We start from the raw sequence: 23,852 nt of genomic DNA, 5'->3' as shown, positions 1-23,852 counted from the left end.
CTTAAACCTGTATTCCCCCAATTCAGTTTCTTTTGGAAGCAAGATTGACACATCTATAACTGAAATGTGAAGGTAGTTACAATTTTGGACTTTATTATTTTGCTTTTAGGAACTGGGGTTATGGTTAACTTTACCTCTCTGTGGTTAGTGTTAGTGATGTTCGGCAATGGGACTGCAAAACATTTGTTAGGTTGAAGGGAAGTTTCAAAAATTTGGGGACCTTTGTTCTAAGGTGGTATAACAAATCACTGCATATTTCCTTTGATGCAACAGGATTAATACATGAAGCAAGTTTAAAACAGTATGGTGCAATATTCATTCTCATACAGAAGGGTGAAGGATCTGATTTCTTTAGCCAACTGATTCCAAAAAATTATCTTAAGATCTCACACATTCAAGTATTTACTCTATCTTCAGATACTTGTTTTATAATATATATAAACCATTAATCATGTAGATTATTCCTGCACATTCCTGTAAAGTTATTTCTACATCTGCACTCTATATTCCATTCCATCCACTTGAACTGTTTCCTGGGAGATTGGAAGCAGTATCGGAAGCAGAAGTGACTGCATAAACAGACCAACTTTACCTCTCCTGTCCCCCTCTATGCCAGTCAGAACCTGTGCTTTCTTCTTTAAAGTTTGATTCTAAATAACATCCCATCATGATTAATCTGGAATTTTCAAAGAACCCCAAAAAAGTTAGGTGCAAACCAACTGTGGCAAGTTGCAGACCTAACACAACCCCTTGTGGCCAGTTATGTTTCAGTAGCTGGGCCTCAGTTTCCCCCACTGTCCTTTGGCCCATGCTGGCTGTAGCAGAGTCCTAGCCTACCGATCAGACTACTTTACAGAGTCCTGCCGTTTCTGGGGCCACAGAGTCCTTTACCAAAATCCTAAAGTAATGCATACAAAAAACAAACCTGCAGCTCGGTGGAGCTCAGTTGGCAGCCACTTTGTAGCATGCATGTTTCTGCTGCTTAGGTTATTTTCCTTCTGTGCCTCAATCCACTCCAGTATCCAAGGGCTAGCCCCTTGTTCAGTGAAGCTCCAGTTTGGCCTCCAGCTCATCTCTGGAGAAGCCTGTCAGATCTTCTCCCTTTTTTCCTTCTCAGTCATCCTTCAGGCTGCTTCTCAGAGAGAGGGAACTCCTCTCCTCCAGGTTTCTTTTCACCAGCTAGGCTCAGTCAGTTTTTTACAGAAAAAAGTCCTGTTCTTCCCAAGAGAGACTTCATTTCTAATTAGTCTTGGCCTACTCTCCAGGTGCAAGCAGGCAGGTTAACTGGCCTCTCAGGCCCATATTCACCCTTTCATGGCATGTGTGAGGTAAACACCCTTTGATACTTCTATTGAAATTCAACTAAAATTCAATGGAAGTTAGATGTCTTTGAAAAGCCTAGCTCAAATGTCATTTCCTTAGTATCAATGATATCAAATTTACTAGCTCATCAGATGCCCAGAGTGTCTTTCATGGTAGACAAGATCTGATTTTTTTAAACTAAAACTCCTCACAGCTTCTGTATTGAATAAATAGTTACTCACCCTGTGAAGTAAATGTGGTCTTTCGAGATGTGTCCCCTTATGGGTGCTCCACTCTAGGTGCACTTGCGCCTCCTGTGTCTTCACTTGGAGACATCTCATAGCATTGTCCATTCAGACTATGTATGCATGTTACTCAGCCTCGTGGCCCATGTTGTTGCTATATAGTACTGCGGGGCTAAATGTCCTCAATTCCTTCTCTACCATGAAGACCCATGATAGGGAACTCTGAAGCAGAAGGGAAGGAAGGTGGGCAGTGGAGCACCCATAGGGGGGCAGTGGAGCACCCATAGGGGGACACATCTTGAAGAACCACAATTACTGCACAGGGTGAGTAACTATTTCTTTTTCTTCAAATAGTGTCCCTGGGGGTGGTCCACTCTAGGTGACTCCTAAGCAGCTCCCCTTTAAGGAGGGGGCTTTGGAGTCTAGTCCAATATAAAGAAAGTACAGCTGAGCTAAACACAGTATCAGAAGCAGAACTGCAAATTACTGTATGGTGTTCAATGAATGTATACACAGAAGCCCAAGTTGCAGCTTTACATATTTCAATGATAGGAGCATTCTTAGGAAAGGCTATGGTGGTAAAAATAAGTCTCGTCTATTGAGCTCAACAAGCAATGCTTGACTCTGGAAGAACCGGGCATACTCTCGGAAAGGGTAAAACCACCCAGGGCGACGGGGAAGGAAATATCTAAAAAGCATGTTCGCTTGCTCTCTCTCTTTATAAATCTTTTTGTCCGTTTATTTAAATAAAAATCAACTAATACAACTATTACTAAGAACTAACTACTATAATACATTAGCTACAAAACTAAGAGAACACAGTTGAGGCAAAACTCAACTCAGACAACTAGCTAAGGCTCAACTTCAAGCTGGGGAGCTGAGAAAAGTTAGCCCGTGCAGTGCTATATAGCAACAGCATGAGGCATGAGGTTACATGCATATGCGGGCTGAGTGAACACTGCTATGAGCAATCTCCCATTGAAGACACAGGAGCCCAAGTGCACCTAGAGTGGAACACCCATAGGAACACTACTGGAAGAAGAAAATTACTTTAATTCCTTCTTTATACATCCAAAAGCAGCAAAAAGGGGACATGATCTATTTTTATCCCTTTTGCAGTCACCTTTAAAGAACAGGTAAAAAACCATAAAATATTTTTAAATGACAAAGATTACCTGCCCTAGACACATGAAGTTGGTTCCCAGTGTTAACATCCCAAAAGGTACCTGTTCCCATGGTCAGTTTAACATCTCCTGCATGAAAGCAGCATTCTCCAAACATGGCTGACTGCTGGTCAGCTACCTACAATGCAAACATAAGAAAGCGTGTAACACTGCTGACAATGACATTCTGAAGCACAAGATTTCTCCCCGTCTCTCAAAATGTATATTTCATACTTTAGAATGCCCATCTCCCTTTCCCTACTGGGAAAATAAGATCAGCCCAATAAGGGTTGCTAGGCTTGGTTACAAAACTTTTTAATTATACGTTTTTAATAAAGTGGAGAAATCTCTGAATTTCAGACTACGCTAGACAACTTGCAATTATTTTATGCCACCGCAACCACTCATCTAGTTTTTGAAATACTGCTTTCTGCCTCAATTTGTTTCTCTCTCAGACTTTTGTTCTCTCTTTTAAATTGAAATTATATAAAAGATGATTCCACCAAAACCAATGCTCCATTTACTAAGCAGTCTACTGGACTTAAATTCTTTAGCAAGCTGAAAACTCTGCAACAGCTTCAAGTAAATGTTCAAAAATGGAAGTTTTCACAATGAATTAAATATGAAGATGAACAACACACAGTACATTATCTCCTCAGTTATTTTAATATTAAATTTAATTAAAATCTTAGTGCTCTTCAATTTATTTTATACAGTCCCCCATTTGTAGAATCCCGGAAGGTAGAGGTGGTGGTTTGTGTTCCCTTTTGTGGGTGGGGAGAAAGCTGCAGTTTTGGGGGTCTTTAATTCCTATTTCTCTGACCCCAACAACCTCCAGTTGCCAACCTCAATGCTCCAATTATATCCACAACTGTCTCCAACAATGATGGATAAGCAAATTATTTTTAGAAGGAAAATAATTTAAACTGACTTCAGAGTTTACATTCCATTGAGATCAATGGAGCACTTGTTGGAGGTCATTTTTACATTCAGCTCATATTTTATTTACATATAGGTTTTCCATAATGTTTGTTCTCTCTCAAACAGTAATAGATTTCACCAATCCTATGGAGATAGTGAAATATTATCCCTATTTTACGTATGAGAAACTAAGGCACAGATAAATTAAAGTCCCAGTGCTGCAAGGGGATCCATTAGCACAGACCTTGCACTCATGTGGAGTCATGCTAGGTAGAACTCATTGCAGGATCAGGCCCTAAGTAACTGGCCTAGAATACCACCCTGATTTCTTAAAACCTAGTTCAATGCCTAACCACAAGGATATCTTCCCTCTCTTTTTGGCTTGCTTCACTACCAAAAAGGTGAGAAACTTTTTCTTTGTTCTAACTGAAAGCAAAGATTTTGAAGCGAAGTTACACAACCAATTCTACAGTTATAAATCTCAGAAAGCACAGGTCACAAACCACAATAAACTAATAATTATAAAGACAGACATAGACAAAAGAGTATAGTTACAAAAAAAGTTCACTAATTCAATAATCACTCAGGTACAAAAAAAAACATTAAAGATTTTCACTCACCAAGGCCACTATTGGAATAGGCACTCCAAATATTTCAGCATCAACTGAACCAAAGCTGTGACTTAAAATAAATGTTAAAAAAGTCACTGCACTGAATTAACAATTTTGAGACATTAAAAATTAAAATTTAAAATAAGTCCTCAACATACACATAATTCAATGTTACTAGTATATATATTTCATGGAAATCATGGAAGCTATTATTTTAACATTTTTCTGGGATAAAATACCAATTTGGATCTATGAATCAGACAAAAATGTACAACTACACATATTTACAATTTAAATTATTTTTTGCTTCACTTAATATATTACTTTTTAAATGTCTGCAGATTTTTGTTATCTTTTTCCAACAATAATTAATTTAGCTATTAGATGTTACATTCTTGTTTCAGATTCTGACTGCATACGTACTTCGTGTCCTCCACTGGAGGATATATAGATGTCGGTATTGAAAATAATTTGCTCAAAACAGAACTCCAGCACATCTGAAATAACACAAAGAATTAAAAGAGTTAGCCAAATCTCAAAGAACCATCTACAACGTTATCTTAAAAGATTCGTACCTGAAAGGGTTCAAAAATCCCTGTTGAACTGGCATTTGAATAATCTGTAGCGTACACAGAACCTATGAACAAAGGAACAAATAAGGTTTTAAATGCCTAAATATTCCGAGAGAGTAATTTGAAGTAAATATATGTATTGTAAAGAGCTTGAGTGCCTCTATTCAGCCCAAATTCACTAGCCAGCATGCCCAAAGACATTTTAATTCCACCACACTGTAAAGAGAGGGATTCTATCTCTCTCTTCTGAAGTGTCCAGATAATGACTTTATTTTATCTGCATGCAGTTGCCCAGAAATGCAATGACATATTCCTAGGCTTGGCAAGCCAGTTAATTGACCAGGCAGATAATGTGAATTGACTTCCTATTATTTGACAAAAGTCAAATATTGTCAAATATTCCAGCAAAAATATCCTGAGACAGGTGGTAGCTTACCTTTTTGATTGCATCATGGGGTCATCTGTTAGCAAGCCTATCTAAATGTCTTGATCACTCACTTTAATACATGCTAATGCCACCAACTGGGAAAAAGATGATATAACTGAAAGCTGACCATCTTGATTGGCTGGAATCTTCTAGATCAAACTAGAACAAAATCTTCTAGATCTTATGTATGTGCATATACATATAATTTTATGCCAGGCCATCAATGTGCATGGCAGTTAAAACCATGGTCCCTACCCCAAAGCATTTCCAACCTAACCTGACTAGACAAACCTACAGAAATGAACTCAGAAGGCATTGGAAGATGAGGATTCATAGTCATTAAACATCCTACCCAACACAAAGAGAATAGATGCACAACCATAAATCTGCTTGGAGAGTTGGCTTGCTGCCGATAAAACAAATTCATTTAAAAAAAAAAAAGTTTAATGACTATGTGTTTATTTGTTTAATTTCATTTTTATCTTCTTTTGTTACTGTTCAGTCTTGAGTAATGTTCACATTTAAATGTCAACCTAACATTGCTAAAAAAGTAGTAATAATTATTCTTTCATAATTTAGAACGTCATTTAATTGTATTTCATCTTTTTCTGAATTAAAATAGCTGAGTTAATTAACTCATTTTTTGTAACTTAGTCTAAGACTTAGCTTAATAGAGACCATAAAGTGCTCCTCGTTTTTGTTACTTTTCTAATAAATTAGTGCTTTAAAATATTTGACTGTTTTTGACATTATTTGACAATATTAACCAGTCAATTGACCAGGTATTTTTGGACCAGTCAAATGCCCAATCCTACATATTCCATCCATTACCATATGTCATGATTATAGGACTATGTTAAGACTGGGTCACGGGCAACTAGATCTAGTGGTCACAGCTGTAGTCCACAGTCAGGAATTGAGAGTCTGCTGGGTCAGGATACCAGAACATCAGAAGCAGGAAACAAACTGGAGATCAGGACCACAGGTCATTAACCAGAATCAGGCTGGGTCAGAGGCAGGAGACAAACCAGAGATCAGAACCACAAAAGTCAGAGGTCAGGAGCCAAGCCAAGTCAGGACGCTGTAAGTCAAGATAGGAGAGCAGTAGGAAGCACAAGGCACACAGTCCAGAGCAGGATGGATGATCCCAGTTGTTTGGACACCTTCCTGTTCCTATTGTTGGCTTAAGTAAGGCCAGTAGACCAATTGCCTGCTCTGGGACTCCACCAACTGGGACCTCAAATTGGGCTGGGCTTTGAGTCCTGGGTCAGCAGGCTGCCAAGTGGAGAGTTGAAGCATGGCTGCTTCTGTGGACTTGGGTTCAAGGTTAGTGGGTTATGAAAGGCTAGCTGCACTTCCCTCCCTTTTGTGGTCTCTCTGGATGCCCTCAGGTTTCAAGCCTCACGCCCTCACCTAACCTGGGATGGAATTTTGCAATTATCTTATTCTTAGACTGGCCCTTGAGCTACAGTGCCCTGTGTTTCCACCATTTTTACCCTGCAGATCTGACGGAGCTCAGGCACCTGCACTTCTTCCCTTAGGGAATCAGCGACCAGTGACCAGTCACACAGCCTTCTTAAAACAAAAGTATTGTTTACATGAGCAGTACAAAGAAAGGTTTCAGATAAAAAGTATTTTAAAATGAAAAAGTGTACAAGCATGTCTATCTTATCTAAGTCTTACTATCCTCTGATGGCATCCTAGACAAGCCTAATATCTTCAGACACTGCCTGTTCGATCTAATGTCTCAGACTGGTTTCCCTGAACAACTATTGTCTGCTTTTCTTGACAGGGTATCCCATTTCAAACCCTGGTTACAGTTTTGTTCCTTTCTATTTGTGGGGCTTTTCCTGCCAACAAAGCTAATAGTTTTGGCACTGTCCCTTAACAACTCTAAAGTGTTTGCTGAGAGGTGGCTCTCTTGAGCAACTCTTTTCTTTTCTTTTCTGCCTGTTTTTTGGGACAGCTCCATAGTGAGCTAAATCAATATATTCATACAGCAAATATCCCAGTAACTAGGCCATCATTCAGTATTCATAAGTCATTATTATGGATACGATTTGCTCACGGAGGTTGTGGATTCCATAACTTTCTGGAACCTCTGAGACTTCTGGGGCAGGGCTGGAGCAGCTGTCAGCCCTGGGGCCACTACCCAACAGCTGACCGGTGGTCGGCCCGGTAGAGCAGCAACCCAGGTTGGGTCAGTGTTGGAGCCCTAGCTTGGTCCGAGTTGCTTGACCAAGTTGCCTTACCACTGGTGAGTTGCTTGACCACTGTTTGAGGCCTAGCCTCAGCAGCCTGACTGCTTTTTACAATTAGCAGAGACCAACAGAGTGCTGAGTAACCTTGTGGCATCTGAGTTTTTGCGCACCACAGCAGATAGTAAATAGTGTGGGTTTTGTATAACACAGCAAATAGTTTGCCTTGCCTCCCAGGGGCTGGAGGAGCAGTGGGGCTGAAGCAGCTGCAAGCCCTGGCAGCTCTATTTTCCCCCCTTCCCCAGGGACAAGTTATGGGCTTCCATGAAGACAAGGTTACTTACCAGTGACTGATGTTCTTCGAGATGTGTTGCTTATGTCCATTCCACTGTAGGTGTGTGTACGCCTCCGTGCACGGTTACCTTTTCCCCTTAACAGATTCCCTACAGCCCACTCCGGTGCGCCTGGAGACCCGCACACATGCTGTGGTATATGAGGCGCTGCCGGCCCTACGCCCCCTCAGTCCCTTCTTTCTGCCAACTCCGGCAGCAGGGACGGGGGGAGGGGGTGTGGGTTGTGGAACGGACATGAGCAACACATCTCGAAGAACATCAGTTAGTCGTAAGTAACCTTGTTTTCTTCTTCAAGTGCTTGCTCATGTCCATTCCACTATAGGTGACTAACAAGCAATACCTTTGGAGGTGGGTTGGAGTTACCGGTGACCTGTCCTCAGCACCGCTCTGGCAAATCCCGCGTCCTCTCTCACCTGCTGGATGATGGCGTAGTGGGACATGAAGGTATGCATCAATGACCAGCTGGCGGTTTTGCAGATGTCCTGCAGGGGCACTCTCTCCAGGAAGGCTGTAGATGAGGCTTGAGCTCTGGTTGAGCATGCTGTGATGATTCCCGGAAGCGGTACCCTCACCTGCTCGTAGCAGAACTTGATGCATAATGTAATCCACGAGGAGATACGCTGGGTGGAGACAGGTGAGCCTTTCATCTGGTCAACCGCTGCATCAATCTCCGGAATGGCTTTGTATGCTAGATGTAGAAGGCCAGGGCTCGTCTCACGTCCAGCAAATGCCATCTCCTCTCCTCCTCCAAACCGTGGGGTTTGGGAAAAATATCTTGATTACAATGAAATTGGGAAACCACCTTGGGCAGGAAGGCTGGATGCGGCCTCAACTGAACCTTGTCCTTATAGAATACTGTATAAGAGGGCTCAGAGGTCAAGGCCCTAATCTCAGAGACCCTCCTAGCTGAGGTAATGGCCACCAGGAAGGCTACCGTCCATGAAAGCATGAGCAGAGGGCATGAAGCCATGGGTTCAAAGGGGGGCCTCATGAGTCTCAAGAGGATCAGGTTGAGATCCCAGGGAGGCATCGGGTCGTGGACTGTGGATAAAGCCTCTCCACCCCCTTGAGGAACCTGACTGACACGGGATGGGAGCCCCTCTAGCAGCTGATGGAAGGCCGAAATGGCCGCCAGGTGAACCTTCAACGAGACCAGTGCCAGACTCTGGAGCTTTAGCTGGAGCAGGTACTCCAGGATCACCTGTATAGGCGAGAGGCTGGGCAGAATACCCCAGGACTCCACTCAACAGGGAAACCGTCTCCACTTAGCCCAATACACAACCTGTGTAGAAGGCTTCCTGCTGCCGAGAAGGACTTGCTGGACCTGCACTGAGCAGGCTCTCTCCCCCTCTGTCAGCCACAGAGCTCCACGCTGTGAGGTGCAGGGAGTCCAGGTCCGGGTGCAACCTGCAACCATGGTCCTGGGAGAGAAGGTCATGCCGCCTTGGGAGCTCCACGGGTGGGGCGATCGAAAGATCCTGCGGCATGCTAAACCAGTGCTGTCTCAGCCAGGCTCTAGTGATGAGAATAACGTCTGCTCTGTTCCTCTTTATTTTCAGCAGGACATTGGGCAGGAGCAGAATGGGCGGAAACGCGTACATGAGGGTCCCCATCCAGTCCATGAGGAACATGTCAGAGATCGACCTGGTCTCGCAACTCCAGAGCGAGCAGAACCTCGGACACTTCGTGTTCCAAGCCGATGTGAATAGGTCCAGTTGGGGAATGACCCACTTCCAGAAGATCATAGCTGCCACCTCTGGGTGTAGCGACCAGTCATGGCGGGGTAGAAACGACCTGCTAAGGCGATCCACCTCGTCGTTCTCCCAGGAGGTGAGAGGCCATCAGCTGAAAATCGTGCCTCACGGCAAGGTCCACAGACAGATAGCTTCCTCGCAGAGGGCTGAGAAGCATGCTCCCCTCTGCCTGTTTATGTAAAACATGGCTGTGGTGTTGTCCATCAGCACCTGAATCACTCTGCCTGTCAGGAATCAAAGGAACATCTTGCACGCTAGGCAAATGGCCCTCAGCTCCTTCACATTGATGTGCAGGCACCTCTCCTCCCCCAACCAGAGCCCAAGTGCCTAGGTTGGCGCTTATGTGGGCTCCCCAGCCTACGTCCGAAGCATCGGAGATTAGGGTGACCGATGGGACCAGTTCCCTGAACAGAACACCCTTCATCACTGCCCGGGGAGTCCACCACCAGTTTAGGGAGGCTAGGACGGGCGAGGGAACTGTGACCACCTGGTCCAATGGGTGTCTGCTCGGAACATATACCGAGGACAACTATGTCTGAAGTGATCTGAGCCTCAGGCGAACTAATCTCACTACGTACGTGCAGGCCACCATGTGGCCTAACAGCTGTAGGCAGCTCCTGGCTGTTGTCCTGGGGCGTTGGTGCAGCTGGGAGACGATAGAGACCATCACCTCGAAACGTGGCTGAGGCAGGAAGGCTCTGACCTGGGAAGCATCCAGGGTAGCCCCAACGAACTCTATTCGTTGCACGGGGATTAATGTGGACTTCTGTTTGTTTATAAGGTGTCCCAGCCTGTGGCACATGGAGCAAGTGAGGGTCACGCTGTCCTGCACTTGGGACCTGGACCTTCCTCTGATCAGCCAATCGTTTAGGTAAGGAAATATTTGCACACCTTTTCGTCTCAGGTGGGCGGCCACTACCGCCATGCACTTTGTAAACACCCTGGGAGCCGAAGACAGGCCAAAGGGCAGGGCTGTAAACTGGTAGTGGGAGCCAGCCACCATGAAACAAAGAAATCGCCTGTGGCTGGGAAGGATAGACACATGAAAGTGTGCGTCGTTGAGATCAAGGGCAGTATACCAGTCTCCTGGATCCAGGGAAGGGATTATGGAAGCTAGGGAGACCATGCGAAATCTGAGTCGTTTGACATATTTGTTTAGACGATGCAGGTCTAATATGGGTCTCAGACCCCCTTTCGCCTTGGGGATGAGGAAGTACCTCAAATAGAGTCCTTTCTCCCTTCTGCCTTGAGGGACCGTTTCCACTACTCCCAGACTGAGAAAGGTGTCCACCTCCTGTAAGAGGTGTTGCTCATGAGAGGGGTCCCTGAAGAGGGATGGAGGTGTAGGGTTGTTGGGGGGAGGGGTAGATGTAAACTGCAGGGCATAGCCCCCTGAGACTATCCCAAGAACCCAATGGTCCGAAGTGATTTTTGCCCATTCGGGATAGAAGGGCCTTAACCTGTTTAGGAAGGGGCAGGACAGATCCAGGAGAGCAGTCAGGGGGCCACTCTCGGGTGCACCATCAAAATTGTCTTCTTTGATTGCCCAATTTCCTGGGGGGCCCTTGCTGGGGAGTGGAGGATGAGCTAGAGGGCTGATTTCTTCTTCTAAATCCCTGATTTCTATCCCTATAGGGTTGGAAAGGCCTGGGCAGAGGCTTTGGTTGCTTCTGTGCCTGGGGCCGTGACTGACGCCTAGAAAACTGGGGCATGTAAAGGCCCAGGGAGCAAAGCGTGGCCTTGGAGTTCTTCAGACCGTGCAACTTCACATTGGTCTGGTCTGAGAATAGGGCCGAACCATCGGGGGGAGGTCCTGGATAGACTGTTGCACCTCCTGGCACAGGCCCGAGGACTGCGGCAGCCATGAGCACCTTCACATGTAGATGGCAGAGACTATGGTTCTGCCCGCCAAGTCAGCAGTGTCCCAGGACGCCTGGAGCACCACTCTAGCTACCGCGGTTCCCTCCTCCATGATAGTGTTAAAGTCTGCAGCCTGGTCCTGGGGCAGGGCCTCAGTGAACTGCCTGAGGGAGTCCCAAAGGTTGAAATTATATCTGCCCAGGAGGGCCTGATGGTTGGCAATCCTAAACTGAAGGCTTGCCATGGAATAAATATTTCTCCCAAACAAGTCCAGCTTCTTATTGCCCTTGTTCTTGGGATTTGACCCTGGCTGGCCTTGCCTATCCCGAGGTTTAGCCGCGTCTACCACCAGGGTTCCCGGGGCGGGGTGTGTGAATAAATACACAAACCCCTCAGCCAAGATGTAATATTTCTTCTCGGCCGCCTTTGACGTCGGGGCGACCGAGGAAGGGGTTTGCCACAGGGCCTTCACAATTTTAAGGACCCCTTCGTGGACTGGGCGGGCCACTCGCACTGGGGCAGCTGCCGCCAGCACGTTAAAGAGGTTATCTGTGGCCTCTTTTAGCTCCTCCACCTCCAGCCCCAAGTTGGAGGCCACCCTCTTGAGCAGCTCCTGGTGCGCCTTGAAATCCTCCAGTGGAACAGATTAGTTCTGGGAGACTGCCTTGTTAGGTGAGGAGGAGGAGGACTGCAGAGGTGCAGCCTCCTGGAGAAGGGTTGTACCCACTGAGGTTCCCTCTTGGGGGTCAGACTCCTCGTCTGAGGAGTGGTGCCGATGGGCTGTCTCCTGTGCTACAGGCACGGACTGCACCCCTGACAACTTAATGGATTGGGACCCTGGTCCCACCTGGATACCCCATGGGGCCCAATAAGGCCATTGTCCCTGGGGCCAACCTGGGGCTAACTGCGCCACAGGCTCTGACACTTTGTAGGGGCATTGACTCACCCAACAACTGTCCCCCCTGGGAGACCCCGAGGCATTGTTGGAGTCAGAGGCCCTGGACCGGCAGTACCATATTCATCCCCGGTCCCAGGCATCCTTCCATGCCGGGGACCACCCTGTCAACGCCTCCGACCTGGAGGACAATGGGCACTGCCCTCCATTGCCACGAGTGGTGCCAATGAGCAAGAGCACGCTCCGAAGAGCTAGAGGTACCAGAGCATCATCTCGGTACCGATGATTTCCGCTGCCGCTTGCCTTGCGGCTCTGTGGACGCCTTCGGTGACCAAGGTCAGTGCCATCCCGAACTCTTCAGTATCAAGCCAGACTCCAGCGACCGGGTTCTGCACCTAGAACTCTGCAGTGCCGGGTCTGCCGCCTCAGTGCGGGTGAACTCATCGGTGCTGGGTCCTCCGACAACGACCGGGTTCTGCGCTGTCTAGGTACGGGCAAACTCCTTGGTGCCAGGGAGCTGGAACGGGAGCTGTCCGAGCGCCACCTGGCAGACCTCCTGGGTTGCACGTCGGCACCGAGAGGGAGACCACATCCCGTGCCAGTGCAGATCAACTCAACGACCCCGACCTGGAGCGACTACTACGGGAGCAGCTCTGCTCTACCCTCGGAGACCATCTGGTGGGAGATCTTCCTCCCCATACCGGGGATCTCCTCCGCCATTCAGGAGGACCCAACGCGGGTTTCCCCCGTGACACCGGCTCCTTCTCCCTTGGTGGAGGTGGTGAAGGCAAGGCCAACAAGGCTCTTGCCACTTGAAAAGCCTCCGGTGTCAATGGCGTTGGCAGGGGCACTCTCCCACTCCCAGGACTCGGAGAAGGTTCCCTGACTGGAGATGCAGGCAACGGAGAAGTCTCGACAGGCTAAGTCTGGTGCATCTCCGTACTCGACCCTGCCCGTACCGACGGCACAGGGGAATGTCTGCGCTCCGTGTGCTGCTTCTTTTTCTTCGGTACCGATGAAGTTGCATGGTGCTGAGTCGAGGGCGGTGCCGATGGTGTGCTCTGCACAGAAGTCACACTTGGTACCAAGGCAGAGCGGGTCGGCTCGGACTCCGGGCGGAGCACTGCCTCCATCGACAGGGCTTTCAACCGGATTTCTTGGTCCTTTTGAGTCCTCGGTTTGAAAGCCCTGCAGATCTTACACTTCTCTTTTCTGTGGGCTTCTCCCAGGCGCTTAAGGCCTGTGGGGTCACTGAGCGGGAAGGCCTTCCTGCACGAGGCACATGGCTTGAAGCCCGGCAACCGGGACATAGCCCAGACACCCAAAGTCCCAGCAGGGACTGCCTTATCTCTGACTACACTTAACAACACTTAATAACTTACTTAACTAACTAAAATTAAACTCAGAATACAAACAAGTCCAACAAGGGGAAGTCTGCTTGCTGTGAGCATAGCTAGTTCCAGCAACCGTCACGGGCGGAAAGAAGGAACTGAGGGGGTGTAGGGCCGACAGCACCTCAAATACTGCAGCATGGACACAGGGCTCCAGGGGGTGCCGGAGCCGGCCCTACAGGATCTGCTAAGGGGAAAGAAGTTCTGGGTAACCATGCATGGAGGCGTGCACACACCTATAGTGGAAGGGACATGAGCAAACACTCGAAGAAGAATTTTTGTTTATTGCCCACAACCTGTCCCTGACTTTTACTAAAAATACCTGTGACAGAATCTTAACCTTAGTTATTAAAGAGTAGACCCAAGTCCATTACACCTAAGTGGCAGTTGGACTCTAGGGAAAAATGTTAGGGAGATGCATTCAACATCTTTTCTCAGATTTGAAATGTTTTGTTTAACCAGTGCTTGTCAAACTCACCTTTGGTGAGTTTATATAACAGCCACGTGTCAATTGTTCCAAAGCAGCAGTTATTTTCTTTGGCAGCTTGTTGTACCTAAAATCAAAAAACATAAAAAGTGTGTTCAGTGTAGATGTAAAGAAAGGGATACATTCTCTCTCTCCCTTCCCTTTTTCCAAATATTTAATTGGGGGACAATAATATGCATGTCCCCAGAAAACAATTTTCTAATTGACAATATTTCTTGTGAGAAACTGCTATCAATCACAGGAAGTTCTACTGACAGGCACTTCACAGTACAATTTCTCCTCTGCAGCACAGCAGACCAACCCATATACCCCTGCTGCCTGGTCTACACTATAAAGTTGGGTTGGCATAAGCCACCTTGTATTGACCTAGTTTGCATGTGTCTAAACTTATATCAGTGGGAGACAAATTTAAATACCCTGTTACAGCAACACAGTAAGATGAATTCCCCGAGTGTCACTGAGTCATGGTTGATGTACTGAGATTAACACAATGTCAATGCAGACACTGCCTTACTTACGTTGACCCTACCAGCCTTCCAGCAGCTATCCCAAAATGACTGACACTCACCCATTCTGGTCATAACTATGAACTCCATTGCACAGGGGTCACAGAGACGAGAATGCCCCCTTGCTTCTTAAAGCCCTGAGAATTTTTTAAATGCCTTTTCCTGATTTTTCAGCTTGACAAGCACACCTAACAGCTTCCCACTGTTGTGTGCAACTTGCCAACTGGCCACACCAACTGCATACTCCAGATGCACTCGGGCTTGGAGTAGACAAGAGATACTGGATCTCCTGGACCTGTGGAGAGAATAGACCGTGCAAGAACAGCTAAGGACCAGCTGTATAAACGTGAACATTTACAAGTAAATTGCACAGGGGGTGCTGGAGGAGGAGTTTGACAGACCAACAGCAGCGCTGAGTGAAAGCGAAGGAACTGGATCAGGCATATCAGAAGAGGGAGGCCAACAGTCAATCCACTTCAGAGCTGCAGACCTGCTGCTTTTACAAAGAGCTGCATGCCATACTTGGCAGAGACACCTCTTCCACCCTGCAGACCAACATGGATATCTCTAAGAAGCCAGACTCACAAGCCCCTGGCTTGAACAGTGAGGATGAAGAGGTGGTAGTATAGGAAAAGGAGAAGGATGTGGTACATGCAACCTGGGGTCAGGGTGTAGTGGGACTTCAGCATTGCTACAAGCCAAGACCTGTTTGAGATGCCACAGTTCAATCAGTTCCAGCAGTCAAGCGCAGGTAAGTCCGATGGATGGGAAGAATTCTCAGGTAATTGTGCAAATGTATTTCCCCTTACAGGGATGGCGCCCCCAACTTAATAGGACATAGCTATCTACTTTTCATTAAGTTACTTGTACTAGAAGAGGTAGCAGTACAACTAAGAGAGGTAGTGTTATCTGCATTTCATTCCGCTATAGAGTTAGGTTATGCAGTGCAATTTGTTTATGTACACAGGGATGTCCTTTGAATCCTCCTGAGAGATCTCGATGAAATTTTCATAAAGGTACTCTGCAATCCTCTGCCGTAGGTTTCTAGGGATGGCAGCCTTATTTCTTCCTCACAGTAGGATGCTTTCCCATGCCAGTCAGCTATAACTGCAGCAGGCACCATTGCAGTACACTGGGTGGCAGCATATGGGCCCCTGGTAGCTTCAGGACACCAGCAGCAGCTGTGCTCTCTGGTTTTGTCACCCTCAGGAGTGAGATACCAGCTAAAATCACCACCGCTTGTGGAAAATGGTGCCAGTATTCAGTGCCATTGCCCTATACTCATAGTTTTATGCAACTGAGCAACTCCCTTTTCATTTTCCTCACCCCAGGCAAGCCATACTCACAATGGCTAGTGCTGAGAATGGTACCGTGCATAAGCACTTGGAAGCAGAAGATAATAAGCACGTCTTGTTTAAAACTTAAGGGAAGGGAATTCTGAATCTTAACTTTTGGTTTGTGTTATGACTAAACTGACAATGTTACCTCATGTTTTATCTGCAGCTGCTGCCGTTCCAGCCTCGAGTGATTCCCCCTCCACACTCACAGAACGCCTAACCCAGATAAGGAGGAGAAAGAGGAGGAGTTGGGATGGCATGTTCAATGAGATCCTGCAAGACAGTGCTGCATCAAACCATGATCACCACGTGGAAGGTGAACATTGCAGACAGCCTAGAGAAGGAAAGAGCAGACAGGAAAAAGGTCCAAAATCTCCAAGAGAAAAAGGAAAGGGAGATGTACCAGGACATAATGGGCCTTCTCTGGCGGCAAACACAGATGTTGCAGCCTCTTGTGGAAAAACAGGTTCAACAATCCCAGGCTCACTTCCCTTTGCGGTCCATGGAGAACTCCATTACAGCACCTCCCTACAACTACAACCTGAGGGGACATTAAGGAGAACCACAGCTTCACATACACCGATTTGTGAAAGCCACAACTGTTATATGTGTAGGTAAAATAGACATGAATGTTCTTGTCCCGTGTTAAGTTCTCTTCAAATACATTAACAACATAATATATTATGGCTTATAAATTGCCAAAATAGATTTTTCGTTGTGCTGGTTTTGTTATTGAATAAAATTCTATTATTTGAAAAATAATTTATCTTTATTAGCACCTAGCAGTTCTGAAAGCACCCACTCACTTGTTACTATAGAGTGTGACAACTCATAGGATCAGTGACAAACAGTGTAATAATCATAATTGTACAACAAGTATCGCAAAATTAATAGGTGCACTGATAGTATTATACTCACAGATGTATACCATGTAACACACAATTCCTAACAGGTTCCTAAACTGCAGGGACAGATAGAGCACAGTTCACCACAATGCATTATTGTGGCTCACTGTTAAAGTGCTCTTTCAAAGCCTCCATGAGCCATATAGCTCCATGCTGAGCTCTTCTAAAAACCCTTGTGACTGGCTGTTCAAACTCAGCAGAAAGCTGCTCCACCTTTGCCCTCCATCCTGGGAGCAACATTTCCTTTTTGTTTCACAAACATTATGCAGAACACGGTAGGCAGGTATAACCACTGAGATGTTTTTATCATGGAGAACCAAACTTGTGAGTAATCAACGCAAGCGTCCCTTCAGTCTACCAAAAGTGTATTCAACTGTCATTCTGCACCTGCTGAGCCTGAAAGTTGATTTTTTTCCTTAGAGCTATCAAGGTGGCCTGCACACAGCTTCATGAGCCAGGGCAGCAAAAGATAGGCTTGGTCCCTCAGGGTCCCTACTGGCATTTTAATATTCTCAATGGCAATCCGCCATTAAGGAAAGAAAGTCGCTGCTCATAGTTTTCTAAACAGTCCTGTGTTCTTAAAGATGTGAGCATCATGCACTTTCCCTGTCCAGCCAACATTGATGTCAGTGAAGCATCCCTGGTTATCCACCAACATTTGTATAACCATAGAAAAGTAGCCCTTTCTGTTGATGTTCTCTCTGGCAAGGTGGTCTGCTGCCAAAATAGGGATATGCATGCCATCCATTGCTCCTCTGTATTTCAGGGACCCATTACTGTAATCCATTCACTATGTCCCACACATTGTGTAGGGTCCGAGTCCTGCGTAGCAGTAGACAAATAATAGCCCTGCACACTTGCATGACAATGGCCCCCACCGTAGATTTCCCAATTCCAAAATGATTTCCCATTGACTGGTATCAATCCAGCATTGCAACTTTCCACAGTGCAATTGCCATTGTCAGTGCAGCTCTCATTTTCATTAACTTGTGCTGGAGAGCTGGGGCGAGCGGGGCATACAGATCCATGAATGTGACTTTGCACACCCGAAAGTTCTGCAGCCACTGTTTATCATCCCAAGCCTGCGTTACAATGCAATCCCATCAGTGAGTGCTCATTTCTCAGGCCCAGAAATGTTGCTACACCAACTGCAGTTTATCCATAAGCACCACCAATAATCTTGAATTGGTTCTCGCTATGTGCCACAGCAATCTGTCCTCCAAGAAACAGTCATGTTCCACACTGATTCGGTTTTTCTTACAGCTCTGCAAATATCAGAGGATAGTGCATCCTGTTCTTGCAACGCTCATGACAATTGTGCAAAGCTGTGCAGGCTCCATGCTTCTGTCAGAAATGGCAGACAGCGAGGAAGGCCATGAAGTTTTGTGGTATTTTTTAAAAAGGCACGAATATTATGGGATATAGATGACATTATGGGTTGAAGATAGTTGCATACTGGGAAGTTGACCCCTTGGTCCTAGTCACCCCTGAGCATGCATTGCCCCACCATGCATTGCCAAAACTTCCCAAAAGACAGTGCTGGACAGTGGCAAGCTGCACACTAGGATACCTACCCATGGTGCACCCACTGTGCATCAACACAAACACTCCTGATGAGTACACACAGTGCCGACACAAGAAGCCAAATACGCATGTACACAAGCGATATGCTAACTGCAGTAGCTTTATGCTGAAGTAACTTGTATCGACCCAACTTTGTAGCGCTGACATGGCCTGCTCCTAAATTGCTGCCTTTTTGCTCCTGTGTGCACACTGTGTTGTATGCTTTGTGGCTGCCCAGGGGAGATTAATTGTTCAGCCTTCTTTAGCAGTGGCACATAAGAGCCCTAGTAAGGGAAATCTGGAGTTTTTAAAGAGTGGGGAAATTAAGGAGAAGTATGAAGAAGTTGTAAAAAAGTGTTTTGCAGATTAAAAAATGACAATGTTAAAATAAAATAATATCTAAAAAGATGACCTTGTCAAAGAAAGTCCATTTTTGCTTCGTGTTATATAACGAAAGCCTGAATAAATGTTTCCTTATTCCCTCTTTAAACCTAGAAATTCAAGTTTTGCCTATCCTATTTTTCCTGAAAGACTCAAAGGACAACTGGATAACTTGCAGAATGATGAGACAGACCAATGCAAATCTTATTGAAAAGGGAAGTGATTTTTTTTAGTTAGAGCTTTGGGTTTTACAGTTGTTTGTTTGGCATTTGGTTTTTTGCTTTTTTAAATACTAATAACTGAGGAATTCTTGGGAGAAAATAGGTATTGAAGATTCAGCAAACTCCATCTCCTTCAATTTTAGGTTAAAAAAAAGTTTTTAAATCCATATCTGAAAGAGTCAACAAGTCCACAAACAAATCCAGGCAAGACCATACTCGACATACCTGATATCTCTATGATAAAACAAACAAAGTAATAGATTTAAAAAAAAACAAAAAAAACTTTTCAAGTCTTCCTTACTCATTGTAAAGAAAAAAGGACACCTAACATTTCTCTGAAATAATCTGAAAGTAAACACACTGATAAATTAAGTAAAGAGAAACAAAAGGAAAAAGCCAGGTCAAGAAACAAAATAGGAGAGACAACGAGTTCATTGTTCTATAGAAGGTTTGGTGCTAGCATTGTATAATGCACAGAAATGTTTAATTTTACATATCTGGAACTGACACTACACAGCATTAAGCAAGCCTTTAAAATTAAATAAACACTGAGTAAATGAAGATCCTTGTTTGTTGAGCATTATATTACTGAATTCTGGAAATCTGTAAGTGTTGGCATAAGGCAGACTGGAAATGTAACACTGTCAGAGATAAAATAAAAATATACATATTGTTACACAATAAAGCGCAATTTGCTTTAAAATAAAGTACAAAAGTAAACAAGTATAAAATGATGTCATATAACATTAAGATTGATAAATCAAGAAATACCAAACTGACAATATGATTATGCTTTGTAGAACTACTCAAGTGAGGGGAAAAAAAGAACATAAAAACCGAGCAAGGTAACAATCAAGGAAAGTCACTATTTGCTATTATATACTAAGTGTATTACTTTTCCCCCCTACAACTTTCTTACCTCAGTTATGTTTTGTAAAACCCAGGACAGCTTCAAAGAGACATGTTGTGGTGTGAAAGTCAATGAACTAGCAGTCAAATATCGATCGTTCCGCGTCAAAAAGTGAAGCATTCTAGAGATAACATGGATTACCTGTTCCAAAAGAAGAGAAGTTATTTAAATGTTATTGACAGAACACATTTGGTCTTTTCTTTTTTAATCCTTTCATCAAACCACATTAAAGGACAATGCACACAAATCCACCATGCACTGATAAAGTATCTCTTGGGCAAAAATGAATTCAGATGTCCTGCAAATTTTTGTAGAAGATATTTATGTATTATCTGGGCACTTCATAAACTTGAATATAGCCTCAAAACACCCAAGGGGAAAAGCTGTCTTAGGCCTTGTCTACACTACACAGTTTTGTTAACAAAAGTCAGCTTTCATCAACAAAACAGTGGAGGTGTACACACTGAAATGATCCTCCTGCCGACATAAATCCCCTGCTGCGCTGACAAAATAAAGCCATCTTGATGAGCAGCACAGAGCTTTTTGCAACACAGGCCTGCTCTACGCTACAAACTTAGGTCAACGGAAGCCGCCTTACGTCAATCTAATAATGTATGCATCTACATTACGAGGTCCCTTCCGCCAACCTAACTCACCTGTTACGTCGACTTAATTACTCCACCTACACGAGAGGCACAGTGCTTAATTTGATGTTGATGGTTCGACAGAGAGGCAGTGTAGACACAGTGTTGTGTAAGGATATGTCTACACTGCCGGCTCCTTGGGGATCGATGAAGCGGGATCAATTGAGCAGGTCGTGGAGACCCACTCAATCAATCCTGGAAGTGTTCTCTAGTCGATGCCATTAATCCACCCTCCGAAAGGAGAAAGGCTGCGTCGACCAGAAGACTTTATGTAGCTACTTTATGTAGCTTGTGTATCTACCGTCGACCATTGGTGGCAGTGTAGACCAAGCCTAAGTCAACTGAATTGGCCTCCAGGTGTGTCCCACAATTCTCCACTGTGTCCGCTCTGGAGATCATTTTCAATTCTGCTGCACAGAAGCCAAATACAGAGGAAACAGCCCCTCCCTTGTTAAAGCCCCAGGAACTTTTGAATGCCCATTTCCTGTTTGATCTGTGTGGCGAGCTCAGCAGCACAGCTGATCATGGTGACTCAATGTCCCAAACGCACTCCAACGTGGAGTACACAGGAGATAGTTGATCTTATCGGTCTGTGGGGAGAAGAGTCTGTGCAGGCACAACTCTTATGCAGTCATAGAAACGTAGACATCTACAAAAAGATTACATGGGGGAGAAGGGCTACACCAGGAACACTCAGCAGTACTGCATGAAAATCAAAGAACTTCAGCAAGCATACCAGAAGACAAGGGAGACGAACAGTCATTCTGGTTCCGCACTACAAACATTCTGCTTCTACAATGAGCTGTATGTGATTCTCGGCAGCAACCCCATGACTACCCTCAAACGCAGCGTGGATAGTTCCCAGTAGTCTGAGTCCTGGGCCACCTCTGGCAACAATGAGGAGGACATTTGGATGAGGAAGAGGAGAATGGGAGATCCATTCTCCCTGAGAGCCAGAAGCTATTTTTCACCCCAGAGCAGTCCAGCTGAATGCAGGAAAGTATTGTGGCCGAGTGTGATGCCGGGGGAGGCATCTCTGATGAGTATGCAATTCCATTCAAACTGTAGGGATTTACATGCTCTTCTGTTTTATGTTTAATATGAAAAAAAAGTTAGGTGCAGAGCATATCTGCTTCTCAGTGGCCACTCCAGCTATGCAGAGGGTGTCCCCTGGAAGAGACTGTTTATGCGCACAGGGATGGTCCAGGAATCCTCCATGGAGATCTCCAGGAAACTTTCATGGAGGTACTCTGCAATTCTTTCCAGAAGGTTTCTGGAGAGGGAAGCCTTATTTCTTCCATCATGGTAGGACACTTTCCCACACCATTCCAGTATTAATTCTGCTGTATCATAGTGGTACTCAAAACAGCAACATAAGGACCAGGTCTGTACCCAGACGCATACAGCATCTGCTCCCTGGACACCTCTGTTACCTTTAGGAGACTGATATCACATAGGGTGCCCTAGGGGAGACAGTGGAAGTTTCCATTACCAGTGCTCGTACCACAAACAATAGAACATGTGACTCCCCACCAATGGTGATTTCCAGGTCCCCCAATCACAGTTTCTCTATCATAGCAGTGGTTTGGCTGGCAGGTATCGGCATTGACTTTAGAATCTGCGAACTCATGGCAACTACCACCAGAAACGTTAAGGGAAGGGAGGGGGGAATTCCTGTGTTCTCTTGTGGCTGCAATCTCTCCCCCTGGGGCTGCCTCAGACAGAGACCTCACTTTGGGAGACTTAATGCTGGTCCCTGGTCTCCAAGTACCATCCAAGCATCACCCATAATGCTGGGCCATACTCACCATGGCTGGAACAGCAAACCGGTTCATTAAATAGCTAGGGATATTAATTATGTTCTTGCTTGCACTTCAGTGTAATAAGGGGAGTGATTTTTAAATAGCAACATTGTACTAGACCCAGGGCATTGACAATGGATGCCTTGTGCTTTGCATGCCTTACACATTGGAAAGTTTGGCCTTCAGCACATCCTATACACCAGCGGAGAAGCTTTTGCTAATTAGAAGAAGGAAAAAGAGAATGCGTGATGACATGTTCAATGAGATAATGAATGCCTTTGAGACAACTGACACGGAGCTAAGAGCTTGGAGGATTTCATTGTCTGAAAAACTGGACATGGTCAGCAGGAGTGCATCCCAGGAGTATGAGCGTGCCACACAAGATGAGATGCTGCAGATTATGAAGGACCAATCGACATGTTGAGGCATCTGGTTGAGCTGCAAGAAAAAGTAGCTTAAGGCTAGACTCCTTCTGCAGTCCCTACAGAACAGCCAGCAAATATCACCCTATTCCCAATTCCTCTCCCCCAAACATTCCAAGAAGTGGGAGGGGGAAGGTACAGCATCCCTTCCACTCAACACTGGGGCAGGGTACTTAAAAAAAAAAAAAAAAAAAAAGCTATTCGAAGACTTTTGATGGACAAGACTTCTGTGTTTTCACAGACAAGATTACTTGGTTTCTCTCATCCCAATTTTATCACACTGTTTTCCCAAAGTTAAATTATTTTCTTGGTCTTTCAGTTCCTTTATGTTTGTGCAATAAAAGTCAATGTTTCATGAATGAAATACTCTTTATTTATTCCTAGCATGGGAGTTTGGGGGGACAAGAGCAGGCGCAGGGAAAATGATGCACTGGAGGGGATGGTATGGAAAGGCATAATGCAGATAAACAGTGCACATTACTGTGGCTCATTACTGAAACAGGTTTTCAAAGCCTCCCAGAAATGCAGAGCTCCTTGCTGGGTTCTTCTTATTGCCCTGGTAGCTGGCTGCTCAAAACTAGCACCTCCACACCTCACACCTGAGGAAATTTTTCTCTCTTTACCTTACAGATATTATGGAGCGCACAGCAGGCAACGATCACAACACAGATACTGTTCTCACTGAGGTCTAACTTAGTAAGCAAACTGCACCAATGACTCTTTAAACGTCCAAAGCCACATTCCATCACCATTCTGCACTTGATCAGCCTATTGTTGAACCGCTCCTTACTGCTGTCCAGGTGGCCAGGGCATGGCTTCATGAGCCATGGGAATGAGAGAAAGGCTGGGTCTCCCAGGATCACTATTGGCATTTCAACTTCATCAGTGGTTATTTTGCAATCTGGAAAGTAAGTCCTTGATTGCAGCTTTCTGAACAGACCTGTGTTCCTAAAGATGTGTGCATCATGCACCTTTCCTGACC

General features: G+C 45.3%; 1 protein-coding gene across 1 annotated transcript in view; it reads right to left on the bottom strand.

Annotated features, from left to right (window-relative positions):
• GK5 (glycerol kinase 5) overlaps positions 1-23,852 on the bottom strand; it is an 89,970-nt gene that overhangs the window by 40,755 nt on the left and 25,363 nt on the right. Inside the window, exons 5-10 of the mRNA XM_067540818.1 lie at positions 20,012-20,143; positions 14,171-14,246; positions 4,818-4,879; positions 4,666-4,739; positions 4,252-4,312; positions 2,723-2,849 (exon numbers count right to left, since the gene is read on the bottom strand). Of these exons, the coding sequence (XP_067396919.1) occupies positions 2,723-2,849; positions 4,252-4,312; positions 4,666-4,739; positions 4,818-4,879; positions 14,171-14,246; positions 20,012-20,143 (532 nt within the window). The remainder of the gene's footprint in view (positions 1-2,722; positions 2,850-4,251; positions 4,313-4,665; positions 4,740-4,817; positions 4,880-14,170; positions 14,247-20,011; positions 20,144-23,852) is intronic.

This window comes from Emydura macquarii, unplaced genomic scaffold, assembly GCF_026122565.2.
Source record: "Emydura macquarii macquarii isolate MOO-44397 ecotype Brisbane River unplaced genomic scaffold, CSIRO-AGI_Emac_v2 contig_18, whole genome shotgun sequence".
Taxonomy (NCBI): domain Eukaryota; kingdom Metazoa; phylum Chordata; order Testudines; family Chelidae; genus Emydura; species Emydura macquarii.
Note: the sequence above shows the minus strand (reverse complement) of the source record. Positions and strands in the feature narration are given on the sequence as shown.